At 37.8% G+C, this 16,099-nt stretch overlaps 1 protein-coding gene across 2 annotated transcripts in view; it reads left to right on the forward strand.

Annotated features, from left to right (window-relative positions):
- The window catches only part of PLCH2 (phospholipase C eta 2), a gene marked incomplete at both ends in the record, with an annotated part of 103,422 nt that overhangs the window by 79,031 nt on the left and 8,292 nt on the right, over positions 1-16,099 (forward strand). For both annotated transcript variants that reach the window (XM_082493699.1, XM_082493698.1), the window contains 11 exons: positions 23-130; positions 2,479-2,637; positions 4,560-4,652; positions 5,120-5,220; positions 6,197-6,294; positions 7,076-7,258; positions 7,735-7,842; positions 8,028-8,152; positions 9,475-9,559; positions 10,091-10,237; positions 11,174-11,253. In XM_082493699.1, coding sequence (XP_082349825.1) covers positions 23-130; positions 2,479-2,637; positions 4,560-4,652; positions 5,120-5,220; positions 6,197-6,294; positions 7,076-7,258; positions 7,735-7,842; positions 8,028-8,152; positions 9,475-9,559; positions 10,091-10,237; positions 11,174-11,253 — 1,287 coding nt within the window. The remainder of the gene's footprint in view (positions 1-22; positions 131-2,478; positions 2,638-4,559; positions 4,653-5,119; positions 5,221-6,196; positions 6,295-7,075; positions 7,259-7,734; positions 7,843-8,027; positions 8,153-9,474; positions 9,560-10,090; positions 10,238-11,173; positions 11,254-16,099) is intronic.

Consider the following 16,099-nt stretch of genomic DNA (forward strand, 5'->3'; position numbering starts at 1 on the left):
GTGTGATCATTTTATCTGCTAGGGGAAGAAACTTCCAGCCAACATCAGTGATGATGCAGAGGAAGGTGAAGTTTCTGATGAGGACAGTGCTGATGAGATGGATGATGACTGTAAACTAATGAATGGAGATGTAAGTTAAGTGACCATTTAAGTGTAAATGTATCCTAAGTTTTCCCATCCCAGTGAGAAGAAACCTTGTATGAGTTCTCTGGAATATGGATGTGGTCTAATCTTTGGGATTCGTTGCAAGTCTTGTAGGTTCTAAACCTTCACAGGGACAGATTGAAAAAAGTGCATATTAGGCAGCACCAGTTCTAGTGGTTCTGTTTCAAGTTTGGAATTCGTGTCTTTTAATATTTTAAATAGTAATATCTCGTAATTCTTTATAGCGGCATAGTGTTCTTCCCCTCAAATGCCAAAAAAGGAAAAAAAAATACTACTTACATCAAATTGTGTTCATTGTTACAGAGCATCCCCTTGGATTGCTGAATGCTGGGTTTAGTTGATTTTTTGCTTACAGTAAGGAGATTTTAGAAAGGGAGAATATTTTAATCTCTACTTGCTTCAATCTGAAAATCCCTTATTTCTTCATCCTTTTTAAAAGTTTTTTTTTTGTCACTTTAATCTTCTGGCAAGTGACATTGCATCTTACAGAAACAATATAAAATATACAGCAAACCCATTTAATAGCATAAACTAGATTTCCTTGGAGAGAGATTGCATTTTCAGTCCTCTCTCCCTCAGGCTATTTCCTCATTTTATATTATGGATTTGATCCTCCTCATCTAAAACTAGACGAGGAACTTCTTTATGAATAAGTCTACCAAAGAGGAAAAATAATTTGTTTGGTTTTTTTTAAATTGTTATGTTTTAGCATATCACTTTTCAGTATTTTAAAGCTGAGATCTGTCATGTTTTAATATTTCACATTCTTTTTATTCTTTCTTGTTACATGATGCACCTTTTCAAAGAAGAAGGTATTGTACAGCCAGGGGTGATGCAGTTCAGTCCAGCAGGCTTTCCATCTATATGAGATCAGGCCTGCTGTCAAGGCATGAATGACCATTTTGAACAGAGAGAAAATGAGTTGAAAGCCAAACAAAAAACTTTTACAACCCAATTAAGGGCTACCCATGTAGTTGACTGTACAGGGAAAATAGAACTATGCAAACTGATAATTTTCCAGATAATTTCTAGACTTAAAGATGGTTTGTTTTGAGACAATCCTAATCCAGATGCTTAAACAAGCAGAAGTGTTAGCAGGTCTCTCATTGCTAGAAATTATTTTTGCCATGATTCTTTTTGACTTAGCCCACGCATATGCTATTTATAAAGAGATGTCAAGTAATGTTTATTTTTCTTCCATTAAATGGATGGAGAAATTAATGCCAGTAATAAAAGTGTCATTTTTCATAATAAAATTAGGTAGTAACATGTTATGGCTGGGTGTATTATTCTCACTAAAGGCTCAGTAGGTGTTGCTTTGCTGACCTCATTGTCTTTGTTACTAACACTTCACTTTGCTATGAGGTTTACTGATGCTTTAAATCTGAGATCTGCTACATCTGGTTTGCTTTCCAAGCCAAATTTTGAAAAGCTCAGGAAATCATAGCTTGTTTCATGACAAATTTAACTGGGAATTCTTAAGGCCTACTGAGAAAACACAATCTGTCACCTCTTAAAAGACCTGGGATTGTGAGCTTATGCCTCATGGATGAAAAAGAAAACTCTGGACTTCTATTTTTGTTTCCCTCCCTTCCTCACATGGGTTCTGATGTGCACAGAAGGAGGGAACAGTTGTTCTTTTACATTTTGCCCTTGAACTGCTGAAATCAAGATTCCAAAGCTTCTCCTGTTCCATCCAGTAGGATCTTGCATCTGTTGTAGCTGCAGAGTCAGCCTTAACTTAGTATACGAATGCTGTCCGTCAACCACAATGTGTGAGAGAAATGCCGTATACTCAGAGTTTCCAGACGTATCCATTACTATTAAATTTCCATGAAGAATAGCTTATTGGTCAGCACAATGGAATAGATCAGATTTTTTACTAACTATGTACTGCAGAACATAGCGTATGTTAATCCAGTTCAGTATGGGGAGTCATCTCAGTAATAATTATTTCTATGTTAGCATATCCTTGGCTTGTAACAGACGTTACATCTGTATAGCTCTAATGATGGTCAGTCTTGGTTTAATTAGAATGGTTTTAATTAGTTTTACTCTTTCATCACTTCAGACAAATCTGTTTACACTTTAGATCTAACATCTACTTCAGGGCCTCATATGCTTCCATACCTTCCGTTAAGTCTGATACCGAGCAGCAGGTAATTGCTTCACATTATGCAAATGAAGAACCTCTTTTTTTCTTCCCCCCCCTTTTTTTTTTTTCACATAACATTTTAGTTTGCATTAATCCTGGCTGGAATTTCTAAGACTTTTTCATCACTGCCTAGTTTAATGATTCTGTTTTGTTTGTAGGCATCAACTAATAGGAAAAGAGTGGAGAATATAGCAAAGAAAAAACTTGACTCACTGATAAAAGAATCCAAAATCCGTGACTGTGAAGATCCAAACAATTTTACAGTTACCACTCTACCATCATCAGGAAAGGCTGGTCTAAAATCAGATAGTAAGAAGGTGAACATGTGTTATTGTACTTCACTTATCCCTAGACCCAGTTGTTGTTTTGTTTGTCTCTATACTATTATTTCATAACAGTAATGCTTTTTCTGTCAAAGGTGGATGTCTAAAGTTGGACTTTTAAGTCTGTTTTGAGACTCCTCGGTAGAGATGGCTCATAGTACTAATGAAACTAAAGAATGCTCAGCACTTTCCTTAGAACAAGAGAGTGTGAGTCACATGATGAATTTTGCAGAGTCTATTTGCCGTTAGGTCGCTGTCTCCTGTCTGGGTTAACTTGGATAATACAACTCAAGAACAACCAGATAGCCAAAACGTTCACCTGGGATGCAGGAGATCCAGGTTCATGTCCCCAGTCAGACTTAGGTAGAAGTGGGATTTTGAAGCTCTGTTTTCTGTTCTTGGATGACTGCCTTGACCACCACATATTTTGCTATTTCAATGTTTAAGAAAACACGTTCCCTTCTTCTGTAATGTTTTCTGTAATATTTTGTCATGACATCTTATTTATACCTCATGTTACTTATATAAAAGCTGTATTATAAGGAAGCAAATTTTCACATTTATGTCCATTTAGTAGAAGCTTCTATTTAATTTGCTGATAATGAGATTTTAATTTTAGCTGTTTTTATGATTCACACTTGATGCAGAGAGATAGTCGGTTAATGCAGATGAATAATGAAATACGGCAGTCCTTCAAAATATAAACTGAAATGCTATCCACCTCTTTCTCAAAAGTCCAATGACTTTCTCCAGCGACTTCAGAGAAAGAGGTGTTTAGCATTTCCATTTGTTGTGTTTTATTAGCTTACTGAATAAATCATATGTTACTGACTTCAGAGTCATAGCTGAATTCATTCGGTTAATGATGATGCCAGGTGAACATCACTGTCAGATACACAAAGCTTTTATTCTTGCTCACACAGCAACTGGAGCATGAAATGTACACATGAAATTATTTTTCAACAGAAAGAATTTTATTTTCCATTATAAAAAGTGCATGTGAAAGTTGGGCTTTTTTTCCTCTGTTCTCTATGTTCTATGCATTTACATTTGTTTTTTAATTTTATACTAATGCTTATTTATAACAATGTACTCAGCCCATAGACTACAACTTGAGGCACTGTCATTTTAGAATTTATAATAAGCCACAAAAAGCTTTGGAATATTGTTGCATGCAAATGAAAAACATTGGAGATCTGCCAATAATAATCAGGTGTACTAACTAGGGATTAAAACTAGATTAGAACTAAAAATCAGCTTCCCAGAACTTTCTATGTCACGAGTTTTGTGTATACTTTTAAGCCTAATTATTTACATAATGTATCAGACAGTTGTTCTTGTAAGATCCACTACAAGGCCAAGACTTCAAGAACCCTTTTGCATAGGTGTTAACCAGAATAGTCTGTGTTTTATTAGTCTAGGAAACAACGAAACTGTGAGGTCATGTTAAAAACCAGTGGCACCAATGATGTATATACATTTTTAGAGATTACAAGAATTTTGTTTCTTTCTTACCATGAAGTATCCTAGTAAAACTGTGGAATTGGCAGAAATAAGTCCTGTTAAACTATGCTTTTCAAATATTAAGCTACAAACCAGTCTGGTGTCAATGAATGCAGGTGGTATGGGGGCATTCAAACTTTGCCTGGATGAAAATAAAATTGGGGTTAGGTATTTGTGTGATTTCTGTCTCCTCTGAAAATTCCCATGCACAACAATGATGGCAATTATTGCCAGAACACAAGGTCTGGTACTCAGCTTGTGTTTAAAAAAAAAAAAGGCTGCATTGTCTGGTCCAGTTATGTTGACACTTTAGGGAGGATTGCTTCCCAAACCATTTCTGATAATGTTCAAATATGCTGTCTGTAGCACTCTATTTGGTCTGCTACATTATTCTTTCTGTTTGCTTGCTTTAGAATAAACTTGAGGATGATGTGGAATCTGGGGAGGACTTCAGTACCAATAAAAGGCACAGCCGGTCATTGATGGGCAGTTTTTCTAAACGCAAGGTGAGCCACTCAGTATATTTGGGCTACACTAAGTATTATTGGATGTGTTTTTTCTTTGCACACAGTGGTGGAGAGGTATATCATAATTGCATTGTCTGGCAGAGGCTTGCTATCAGACTGTTCACTGAATTGGTGGGCTGGATAACTGGTTATAATTGTGCATAACAGATAGTTTCAGTTTACATCAAGGTCTAAAAGTATTCAAGATCTAATCCGAAAAACATAAAAATTCATTTGCACCTTTGATCTGAGGATTTGTGATTCCTTTATAAAAAGGCTCTGACCTTGGGCTGAGTCTTCCCCATGTGCATGCATATGGTTCTGCAATACCGAGTGTTGCAAAAGCTGTCATTTCCCATTTTCTCTAAGTAATATACTCATTTGCATAACAAAGCAGAATTGTATAAAGCTGCTGAAATGATGATCAGACTGCTACAATATTATGGTTTTATTTCCTTGTGGCACAGAAAAAAGGAAGCAAATTGAAAAAGGCAACAAGTCTGGAAGAGGGTGAAGATGATTCGGATTCTCAAGGAAACTTAGCCAGGAGCTCTGTACATTACAGCAGGTTTGTTAACAAGTGGTTTGGCAATTTTGTTTCTAAAAAAGACACCTACCTATGTAGGTAGGTATGTATGTATGTACCTATGTACCCAATAAATAGATATGCTTCAGGTCTAGAAGCCAATTTGTTGAAGGCTGCAGGCACATGACAGGAATCTGGTGTAAGGGTGTCTGGCACAACATCATGAGAATGACCTCTTGATGCCATTCAGACTAGTTAGCAAAGTACAGTGGACCTTGTATGTGTTTTGAACTCTTACCATCTCATCCAGCTGACATACAGGCCATTTGACTGGTGGCCCAGTGAATCCATTAGAGTGGATTTGCAGTGTATCAGGTCTCTAGCTGATTTTTTAAATTATTTTATAATTTACCAAATGAAGTTGCATCAACATTCAGGTGATGATTTTGATTTTTCTTTTGAAATTGCCTCTTCAAAAATCCTGACATCAAAGATCCTTTGCAGAATGGTTGCTTAAGCTTCAGGCTTCAAAAGTAAGAAATTGGATCAAAAGGTTCTCTTGGATACTTCAGAGCTTTCTTTGGGAGGTTAGTAGATATGCAGTTAGTGAAAACCTGAAGCGAGTGAGGAGGATCAGAGCATTGCTTTCTTTCTATTTCTTTGGGATTTAAAAAGTTTTTTTGTTAGCACTTGACTTGAGAATTAAATATGTATGTGAGTAGATATTGTACCCTTTGGTCAATGCAATTTAGAGTCATCCCCACCGTATCTTAATAAGGTGAATGCTTATGTCTGCCATTAACGTGTAAGAACAGGACTGACTTGTCCTGTGTACCTTCGTGCCGTTGGTTCTACAACTTCTGTGCTTTGACAATGAAGCTCTATGTGGTATAAAACTACTAAGTACCTTCTTGGTGGAAGAAAACCTTATATTTCTTTATCCTGATTTAATTTGAAATATGAAAGTTAAAATTTACCCCTTAATTAATAGGAAATTATTTTTTTTTTATCTTTCTAGGATAAACCGACAGAAGAAAACAATGAAGCTGTCCAGGGCACTCTCTGACCTGGTGAAATACACAAAGTCTGTCGGCATCCATGATGTTGAAACTGAAAGTGGGTTGAACTGAACTGTCTGCTGAAAATAATTGCTGTACAAAGAAATTGAAAGTTTTATGTTCTTACATATCTTCTTATTAAAATCTGGATTTCTGTTTGTTTCTCCCCCACTCTGAAAAGATTTTAACAGAAGAGCTGCACACAATAAAGCTATACTGTTTTTAAGTAGCTGTCCACTTGCCATTCAGAATCCGCAAAATGAGCCCAGACTTGTGTGACAGCTTCTATAAAGGAGAAAAAGTTACTACAGGTAGTATGTAGTACACATGTAGTCTTTGCTGGCTTGTATAAAAGCTGCTACGCAACACTTACATCCTGGGAAATAACAGAGGACTTAGTTATGCACTTGGGCAGAATGGTCTGAAGAGCATTTCAAGCTTAAAGTTTAGATTTTTAAGTCAAATCTGACAAAATATCAACATTAAATTTCTAGAATATTTCCATCCTCTCTCTTAAGTTTTCTGCCCGTTATTTTGACAGGAATCAAGTTTTAGTTAAAAGTGTCAGAAACAGAGAATTTCTCACCAGACAACATGCTTTCCTTGAGCAAATTCAAAAAATCGTAGAGGGTTTTTTTTTAAAAAAAACATAACTCCTCCAATGGGCACAATGATTTTGCTGTAATATAAGAAAAGCATAGTTCCTTCTGAGTGGTGTATATTCAAATGATGCTTGATAGTTATAAGGAGCCAGTGCTATGTAGTATTGAATGCTTTATCTAGATAATAAATAAATAAATAAGGAGATTACCTCTAATCTCCTCCTCTCTTCTTTGTAGTCTCTTCCAGCTGGCAGGTTTCATCTTTCAGTGAGACAAAAGCCCACCAGATACTGCAGCAAAAGCCAGCACAATATCTACGTTTCAACCAGCATCAGTTGTCTCGCATCTACCCATCTTCTTATCGTGTGGACTCTAGCAACTACAATCCCCAGCCATTCTGGAATGCTGGCTGCCAACTTGGTGAGCAGGAAGAAAACTTGTTTATTTTTGTTTTATTTTGGGAGGGGTGTTTTAATAGGAGCTCCAGAATCATCCCTTAAAATACTATGAGTTCTCTGCTCATTCAACTTTACTGACAATTGAGTCCTCCTAGTTACTGTCTATGTGGGTACCTAGATAGATTACCTCAAACATGTGTCTTACATGCAAGTAGTTGTCTGATAAATTGAAATAAATGAATGTCGTGGTTTGGGCTGAACATCGCAAAAGCAAGAGGACTTCAGAGGTCAGACTCTTTTGGAGAGCTTCTCTCCCTGAAGCTCTGATGTATGTTATACAAGAGAATTCTTTTTCATAAAACATTTGAGTTTTTGCGTTCAAGAAGTCAAATGTGAAAATGTATTTAGGTGTCCTGCCTTTCACTTGGTTCTACAAACAAGAATGTTGTTAAATTACTCAGTAAGTAATATCACCTTATTGGGTTTTTTTTCAAATAGTTGCACTAAACTATCAGTCAGAGGGAAGGATGCTGCAACTGAACCGGGCCAAATTTAGTGCCAATGGGAATTGTGGCTATGTCCTCAAACCAAACTGCATGTGTCAAGGTAAGAAAACTGAGCAAAATGAGTGGATCAGTTATTGAATGAGAAGAGGGGGTGTGGATCCTTATTATAGTTTGTTTAAAAATGCATTTCTGATGCTAGAAGCTAATAGCCCAGAAGGTATCTGTCACTAAAGTCATGCCCAAAAGTGCACTGCTTTCACATTATGTGACCTCTCATTCTTACAGGTGTCTTTAATCCAAATTCTGAAGACCCACTGCCTGGTCAATTGAAGAAACAGCTGGTTCTAAGAATTATCAGTGGTCAACAACTCCCAAAACCACGTGATTCCATGTTGGGAGACAGAGGAGAGGTATGGGACAATCAGTGATTGTTCTTGTGTGTTGGAGGTTTATTTCCATACTGGCTGGGCTAAGGATGAGGACTTAACTTCCTGCAGTTACACATCAGGAAACATAAAACATGAATAAATTAGGTTATTAGTATGCTAGATCTTTAGGTGGTTTTCTTCACTTCTAAGCGTCACAGCAATGGTTTGATGTTTTTTCTTCAATTGTCAGTACAGTGCCTTCAGGTGAAACAAAAAAGGGCCAATAAGCTCATCATGGCGAGTTTCTACTCACTGTAGTACTCTAAACATCCTCTTTCCTCCAAACACCCTTGCAAATAGAGCCAAGTCAGCTTCTTAGAAAAATACATAGAAAACTGCTGAAAACTGTCAGGCAAAGCAAGCAGAGTTATTGGGAAGTCCTTCAGGCAAAGCTACCTGCCTTTTCTTAGTCCTTATGAAAAGGAATAGAGGTGTCACCTTGAGACTCAACTCTGTCAGAACTTATTCTTTCAGAGAACACAAGAGATACTTACATGCTAATTAAAAATTGTAGAGGTTCAGGCTAATTACAGGAATGTCTCTGTGGCTGCCTAGTAGAATGTAAAGACTCTAGGGATGTCCTAGAGATGTCCTAGAGATGGTCCTCCTCTATGATCCCCAGAATGTCCTTCTCACTGTTGCCTTCAGGGAACTTGTAATTCAGTAAACGTTTGCATTTAATTAAAAGAGGTCTCAACAGAGTCAATGGCTTCCTAGTCTTAGGTAATTTCAGCAGCCTTCTACAAGACACACTCTAGTTTTTCAAGCTTACATTCTAAGGCGACTTTCTTCCAGAAATGGAAAGTGGTAATAGGAGATGTTTGCCAATCAGCCAGAGGTAGAACTCGTATCTCCCATCTGTTTTGACCATCGCTTTGTCCATTGTGCCATGATGATTTTACAGACACTGAGACTTTTAACAGATGATTCTTGCTGGGATTGTTTTAATGTTGTTGCTTTAGAACAAAATTATTGTACATGCCCGTTTTGAATATATTTTAAACCTTTTACTCAAATATCCACTGAATTAGAAAGTGTTCATATGAAGACTAGTGTTTAAAGTTCATTTTAGAGAAATAGAACAGAGAAATGATCAAAAATGCATACAAAATGATTATTCTAGATTATGCTTTTAGATGACTTAGCCAGAGGTCTCTCATCAGCATAATAATCTGTTACAGAAAGACTCAGGACCAATAATTATTAAGACAATAACATACAATGCCCACATTGTCAAAGATATGTGCTTGAATTTCATCTTTGTCACTCTTTCTCTTCAATATTTGTTACTTTCTGTTTTCCAGATCATAGATCCATTTGTTGAAGTAGAAGTTATAGGCTTACCTGTTGATTGCTTCAAAGAACAGACTAGAGTAGTTGATGATAATGGTAAGATTATGTGGTTTTTAGGTTTTTTTTTATGGCTGAAATATCCTCTTTCAGGCAAGCTTTGTTTGTAAAGATACAAGTAGATGAAGTTTGGTCCCTATTAGAGCAAAGCACTGAAAAATTGATTTAAGCATTCTTGATGTTAATCAGACTTGGGTCTTGAATTGTTCAACTGAATTGGTATAATGTTGTGAAGGCCTTGGTGTAAAACAAGTCATTTGTCTGACTTCTCGCTGTGTGTGAGAGAAGGATATTTGGAGCTTGCTGTGGTAAAAAGAAAGTCAGGTTGCCCAAACACCTGCTGAAAGCAGGGCCAACTTTAAGTAAGATCCAACCGCGTGTCTTGCAAATTCTTGCGCTTTTGTGTCTCCTGCTGAAATGAGTGGGAGTACTGAATTTTCCAAGGAGAATGATCAGACTACTAGGAAAACTAGAATGACATTTCAGTTTAGCTATTCCTTATGTAAGCAGTTTTCTTTCTTCTTGCATCTTGTGAATGAAATATCTAAAAGCTGATTCCTTCATTCTGAGGTTTTAACCCAATGTGGGAGGAAACGTTGGTGTTCACAGTACACATGCCAGAGATTGCACTGATTCGGTTCCTTGTGTGGGATCATGATCCAATTGGCCGTGATTTTATTGGACAGAGAACAATAGCTTTCAGCAGTATGATGCCAGGTAAGACAGAAATGGCAAAATCCCAAATCAGTTGGCTGGGACTTTTTTCTGTGGTAACTGAAGCTGCATATGCTGTATTAACGTGTGTGCATGGGTCTGCTGCAGAAATTTCTAGTTAGAACGAGACACTGGGAGTTTGGAACCTGAGTTCCCTACTTTGGTCCAGTACTGACTTATATGATGATGAAGACTAAATCAATTAACTCTGTGGGACTAGATTTTCAAAAAATGGGTAAGATTGTTAAGCAGAGTGGCTAAATGTTGTGGACTTGGAAGACAACCATACAGAATCTTTAATCCTGTTATCTCATACAGCTTTTTCCTCCCTTTTCTTCACACCAGTTTTTGAAAGACACTAGAGTTTTGATTGGTTTTATTACTATCAGTAATAGTTTAATATAGAATAGGTAATTACCTATTCTAATGATGGGATCCAGGTTATTAAATGCCATTTTCTGTCAGTTTCCTATTTCTGTTTACAATTCAGTCTTCTTCACTTCAAAGCTTCTTCTGTGTATATTTTTCTTTTCTCTCAAAGAAGAAAGTTTGTATTAAGATTGAAAACAAACACTCGGTCTCAATAAAATGAACTTGGTTGAAATGTTTGCAGTATTAATAATGGACTGTAAGTCCCCAAGAGAGAATGTAGTCAAGTTTAAGTCATGGATTGACAGCAGCAATAATGGACACAGGGAAAAAACAGGACAGCTTTTTTATAAATTGAAGGCAATAAGAAGAAATGGCAGTTGAGTTTGTGAGTGGTGTGACTCAGATAACTGAGTGTGGTGAGGTGATGCGCAAGCCTGGATGCTTATTGCAGGGAGGAGCTGGGAAAAAAGTGATTCATTTCTTCTGCTGTTTACAAAAGGGAAGTCTGTAGATGCTCTTCCTATCATCTGTTTCAGCTCCTTGTCAGCTTTGTTCACTCTGTTTCAGGTTACCGACACGTGTACCTGGAAGGTATAGAAGAGGCATCCATCTTTGTTCATGTGGCTATTAATGACATCTGTGGTAAGGTGAGTGCCTTCAGTGTAATATAATGCAGCTTGCATACGTGAATGAACTGACAGGATTTCGCATCACGCTAGGGAAGCCCAGTGAGTGAAGGTCCAAGCTAACGAATTTGTTCAACCAGAGTAAATGTCTTTTCTGTGATTGTCATGGTAGCCGGAGATATTTCTGAATATACATGGAGATAAAGGCAAATCATAGGGAAAATTACAGAAAGAGATTCTTGCGGTGCCTTTTTGAGGGAGCCATAGGTGAAGGTTATTTCATTGCAGCATGCACACATCTATAGAAATAAGTGTGGTTGTGTCCAGTACAGTAAGTGCACCGTGCTGAACAAAAGGTTATACACCTGAACCGTCAGCGTCTGTTGCCTGCAAAGCTTCTTCTGTAAAGGCTCTGTCTGCCTGATGCTTTCGCATTTTAAATTTAATTAAATTCTTAAGGGTTATTTGCTTTGGGGTTTTTCCATAAAAACCCTTAAAATGCAGAGGAAAGATGATCCTACTAATAGTTGCTGGACTTATTTTCACTGCTTATCTGTTATTAAGAGTGTGTTTGCTTCATATGCAGGAAGAATACAACTATGTGGGTGCTATATCTAAATTCATATGTGTAACTCCAAACTGAAAGTAAAGCCCTAACTTCAAACTTTTCCTAGGCCAGCTGAAAATGAAATAGCTTCTTTCCTCGCAGTGCACTGGATTTAGTTACTTCTAATGGTATTAATGTCAATGAAGTTCAGGTAGCTGAGTATCTTACAGTGCCTTGAGAATCTCAAAGCCAGTTTACATTCACTTGCAATGACAGGCTGAGCTGGCTGAAGTAGGAGGCTGTGATATCAGCATCCTGACAGCAGGAGGCGGCAGTGAATAGGCTGGGAACTCAGTTCCTTTCCTGGGCTGTTCATGTAAGAGGAATTAAAACAATTTTTAAAAAGGAAAACGAGTTTTTAAATTGCTAGATTTTAATAAAAGCCTTTATCGGATGAAACAGAGATAAATCCCAGGAAAGCTCCATTTTGTATTTGTAGAAGGAAGGGCAGTTTCTGGAAAGAATGTCACTTTAGACATTTTAGCTCAGTTCCTGCTTTTTTATTTGATGCCTAATGCAAAACCTTGAGGCAGGTATAGCTTCATCCTGACAGGGCTAGGAGTCTTGCCTGAAACTCCCTGTGATGGCGTTATGAATCTGTTTGAATTTAGCTCTATTGAGCAAGAGCCTTGAGAAGCTTTATGTGAAAGAGAGGTGGTTGTTGTTGGTCTGAGCAGAACACAGCAGATGAGCAGTGTTTGATTTGGGACTGTAGGGCCTGTCACAGGTAAAGGATAGCACCCATGTCATGGTAAAATGGCCGTTTAGTCCCTGGCTTCAGGGAAAAGTGATGGCAGGCTGAATATTTCAATGCTAAGATCTTTTCTGACTTTATTTTTGGGTTCAAGGGAACTGTACAGGACATAAGTCATGCCTGTTTTGACTGTGGGTAGGGATACAATTGTCTCAGTAACCTTACAGACACTTGCTGGATGCACGCATCAGCATTGATTCAAACAGCTTCAAATTTTGTCATGAGCTTCTTTGGAGTTCCTGTGTTCATATCTATTGCTCTTTCTTGTATAGTTCTGTCAAACTCTCCATGCTTGTAACAAGAAAGTCAGATAACTCAGCCTTGGGCATGAGGACAGTGGGAAGTGAATTGATCTGACGAGTGTCTGTCCCCCTCACCTGTGTCCTTTAATGAAAGCAGGCATCTATTTGCTGTGTGCGTCCAGCAGAGGAGATGACTGCCCAGGCCAGCCCTACTCATCCTTTTTGTGAATTCTTCTTTTCTGTTCTATTCTTAGTCAAAATGATGGAGAATAGGCAGATTAACCTCCTCTTCCCAGTGTTGTGTGCCTTCATGATGCTCCAGTTGTTTGCTGCTTTCAGGTAGATGCCCTCTGCGGTGCCCTCTCAGTACTGTTGTAAGGATAGCAAATATTTCAGTATCCTTCATTGGAAGTCATAGTCTGTAGCTTGGTATCCACTGGCAAATGGGATTTTAAAATAAAAGACAGACTGAGTCTGCCTGCCTTAATCACTGACTAGTTAAGTCAGTACATCAGCTTCCAAGTCACTGCTCTTGATAGCAGTGTTTCATGAAAGAGACAATGTTCATAGTCTTTGTGAATGTTTTAAGAGTTTTCACCTCAAATCTTCTTGGCAATATTGCAAGGCATTATCTCTCTTTTAATCCTTACTTTACCTAGCCTTTCATAATTATTTGCTCTTATTGGCTTCTTCATGAGTAACTGGCTGGTGATAGTTATAATTTGCAGTAGGGCAACGTGCCCATTTAAACTTTGGCAGCCGTTTTGAGGATATTAGATTTTCTTGGTAAGTGTCTGAAACAACTGAAAGACCTTTGTGCATCACAGTGTCTTCTCCCTGTCCTTATCCACTAACCTCCCATCTACTGCACTGATTTGTTTTTTTGATTACTTTATTGCCTTTTCATGTTCAAAGTCTATTAGACATTCCTTATTGCCTCTCATTACCATTGCAGTCTCTTTGAGTTTGCTGGTGTTAAGATGCTGGTGCTGTGCACTGATGTGATTAAAATCCAAGGATTTGAAAGGAAAGCTTGGGGGGGGGACGGGGGGGGGGGGACGACACACGACCACACGTTAAAATTTATAATTTTTAGTAAAAACTACTGAAAACATGAAACAAATATTACACAACCCTTTCTGTTTTGGTGTCTCTGAATGATGTTCTGCTTTGATATTTTTCAGCTAACAGAGTTCTGATAAAACTAGAATTATTTCTCTGTTTCCACTCTCTTAATTACAGGCAGAAAAATCACCACAGTTATCAGCCTGGTTTTACCCATACTTTATTAATCCAGATATTCTAATGCAAGCATTAACCTTTTGGGGCTTTTTTCTAGATGTAGATATTCCACCCTCTTGGTAGCTTGATATTACTAAAGCAGAGTTTTAGACTTTTTTTTCACCTTAACTTGTTTTTAATGGAAATCTCTTTCTAGATTGCACTATTTCCTGGAAACGCTTTTTGTTTGTCGCTCTCTCTTCTGTAGTCTATTCACGTATTGAAGAATTTCTTGTGGTTTTCTAGATGTGCATATCTCTGAGATCCTCCCTCACTGTTATTTTGCCTTTACTCTGTCTGTTTGTGATTTCAGTGGGCTTCTCTATGTCAAAAAAGTCTACTTTTAGAAGCAGATCATTTTTAGACGCCTTGAAGGTACCCCCTCCTGTCTCAGGGAGGTGTAGTGACCACCACCACACACCTGCATGCCTCTAACTAGTTACTTCATTAGCATCAATGTTTCCTTATTAGCATTTTGAAGCTCTTCAACTCATGTAACATGAATTGCGACATTTGACTTGGTCAGTTCTGTTGGGTCATTGTTCAGCCAGAAATCCCTCCATGTATGAAGGAGATCCAGGATAAGAGTCCTTCTATACCCTGCTTTTCTCTCTTCTTTGAGTCTCTACCTCTTCGGTCCTTTCTCTGGTGTACTACAATTCAAACCACTTCTTTCACATGGAAAAGAACACCAACAGTGAATTGTTTGCTAAGTTGTGGGAAAGCCTCTTGTGCTGTTTTTCAAGTCTGCTTTAAAGAATGAAATAGCCCTGTAAAAGCTGGACTAGAAGCTGAAAGCCCATGTTCTGGATCTCCGTCAAAATGGCTCTCTTTTTTTTTTTTTCCTGTTTTTAAACTTTTTTTCCTAAGTTAACCAAATTTGTCTTTGGGTTCTTGAATCACTCCATTGATTCAAGCAATAGTGGCTAGCTTAACAAAGATGCACCAAATAAGCTAGAATGATACCTGGGGCCCTGCACTGCGTGTCACCCATTCCATCAGTGCTTTGCTTTTACTTTTGTTGGATGTTATTTGTGTGTGTATGACAATTTTTTCTGGGTTTTGCAAATATTTATATTGTCTGATTTTTATAGCAATAAATTCAGGTACTTGCCAACTTGTCTCAATTGGAGCAGAATGCTTTTTTCCCTTCACTCCTTACCAAATGCATAATCACGTTTTGAAGCTTTCTAGTGAAAGTGAATCCACAGTGATCCAAGCAGACTCTTCCATAGTCTGGCTCTTACAGAAGGTTTATTAATATTTAAATTACATTTTTGCTGCCTTGTGTGGGGAAAAATCCATCCCTACCTTCTTTATTTTATCCTGTATAAACTTTTAAAGGCCATTTTAGGTTTCTTTTTAATCATCTCCTCGTCACTCCAGATCTTGGCATGTGGCAACTAAATTTCAGTCAATTAGAGCCTGAAATAATATTCTGAATGCTTTCACTGGGCTTTGTGTCAGACAAGTAAACCTTGATCCCATATGCCAAATTGCACAGGACATGTGAATAAAATCAGTTTTTAAGGGAGGCTTACTGTACAGTGCAGCTAGGATCTATGTGTTAAGTCCTACAAAGCAAAACTTGAAATGCCTGAGCATGCGCTCAAATATTTTGGGATGAAAGGTAGACCATTGTAATTTAAACGAGACATTTCTGTGTTGTTGTTTGGCACCACAGAAGTGTGACCTCATGTGACATCAGAGGGTAAAAATTGAACTGACAGCAAGTGCCAGCAAGCGTGAATGCCGATCAGATGTTATCATGGGTTTCTTACAATGCATCACAGGCTTAGGTACTCTATTTTTATGCATTCTTTATGCTGCACCTACTAAAGAGAGTCTGATCTAACTGGGAAATAAGGGGAACTAAGGAGGAGAAGTAGATGAAGGGAAATACCGCTTTCTCTTCCTTAAATGATTTATGTGTACGAGGCTCTATGAACAGAGTAAAACCAACATACTCCATCAGGCACCAGC

The sequence above is a fragment of the Vanellus vanellus genome (genome assembly GCF_965231255.1).
Source record: "Vanellus vanellus genome assembly, chromosome: 20".
Lineage (NCBI taxonomy): Eukaryota > Metazoa > Chordata > Aves > Charadriiformes > Charadriidae > Vanellus > Vanellus vanellus.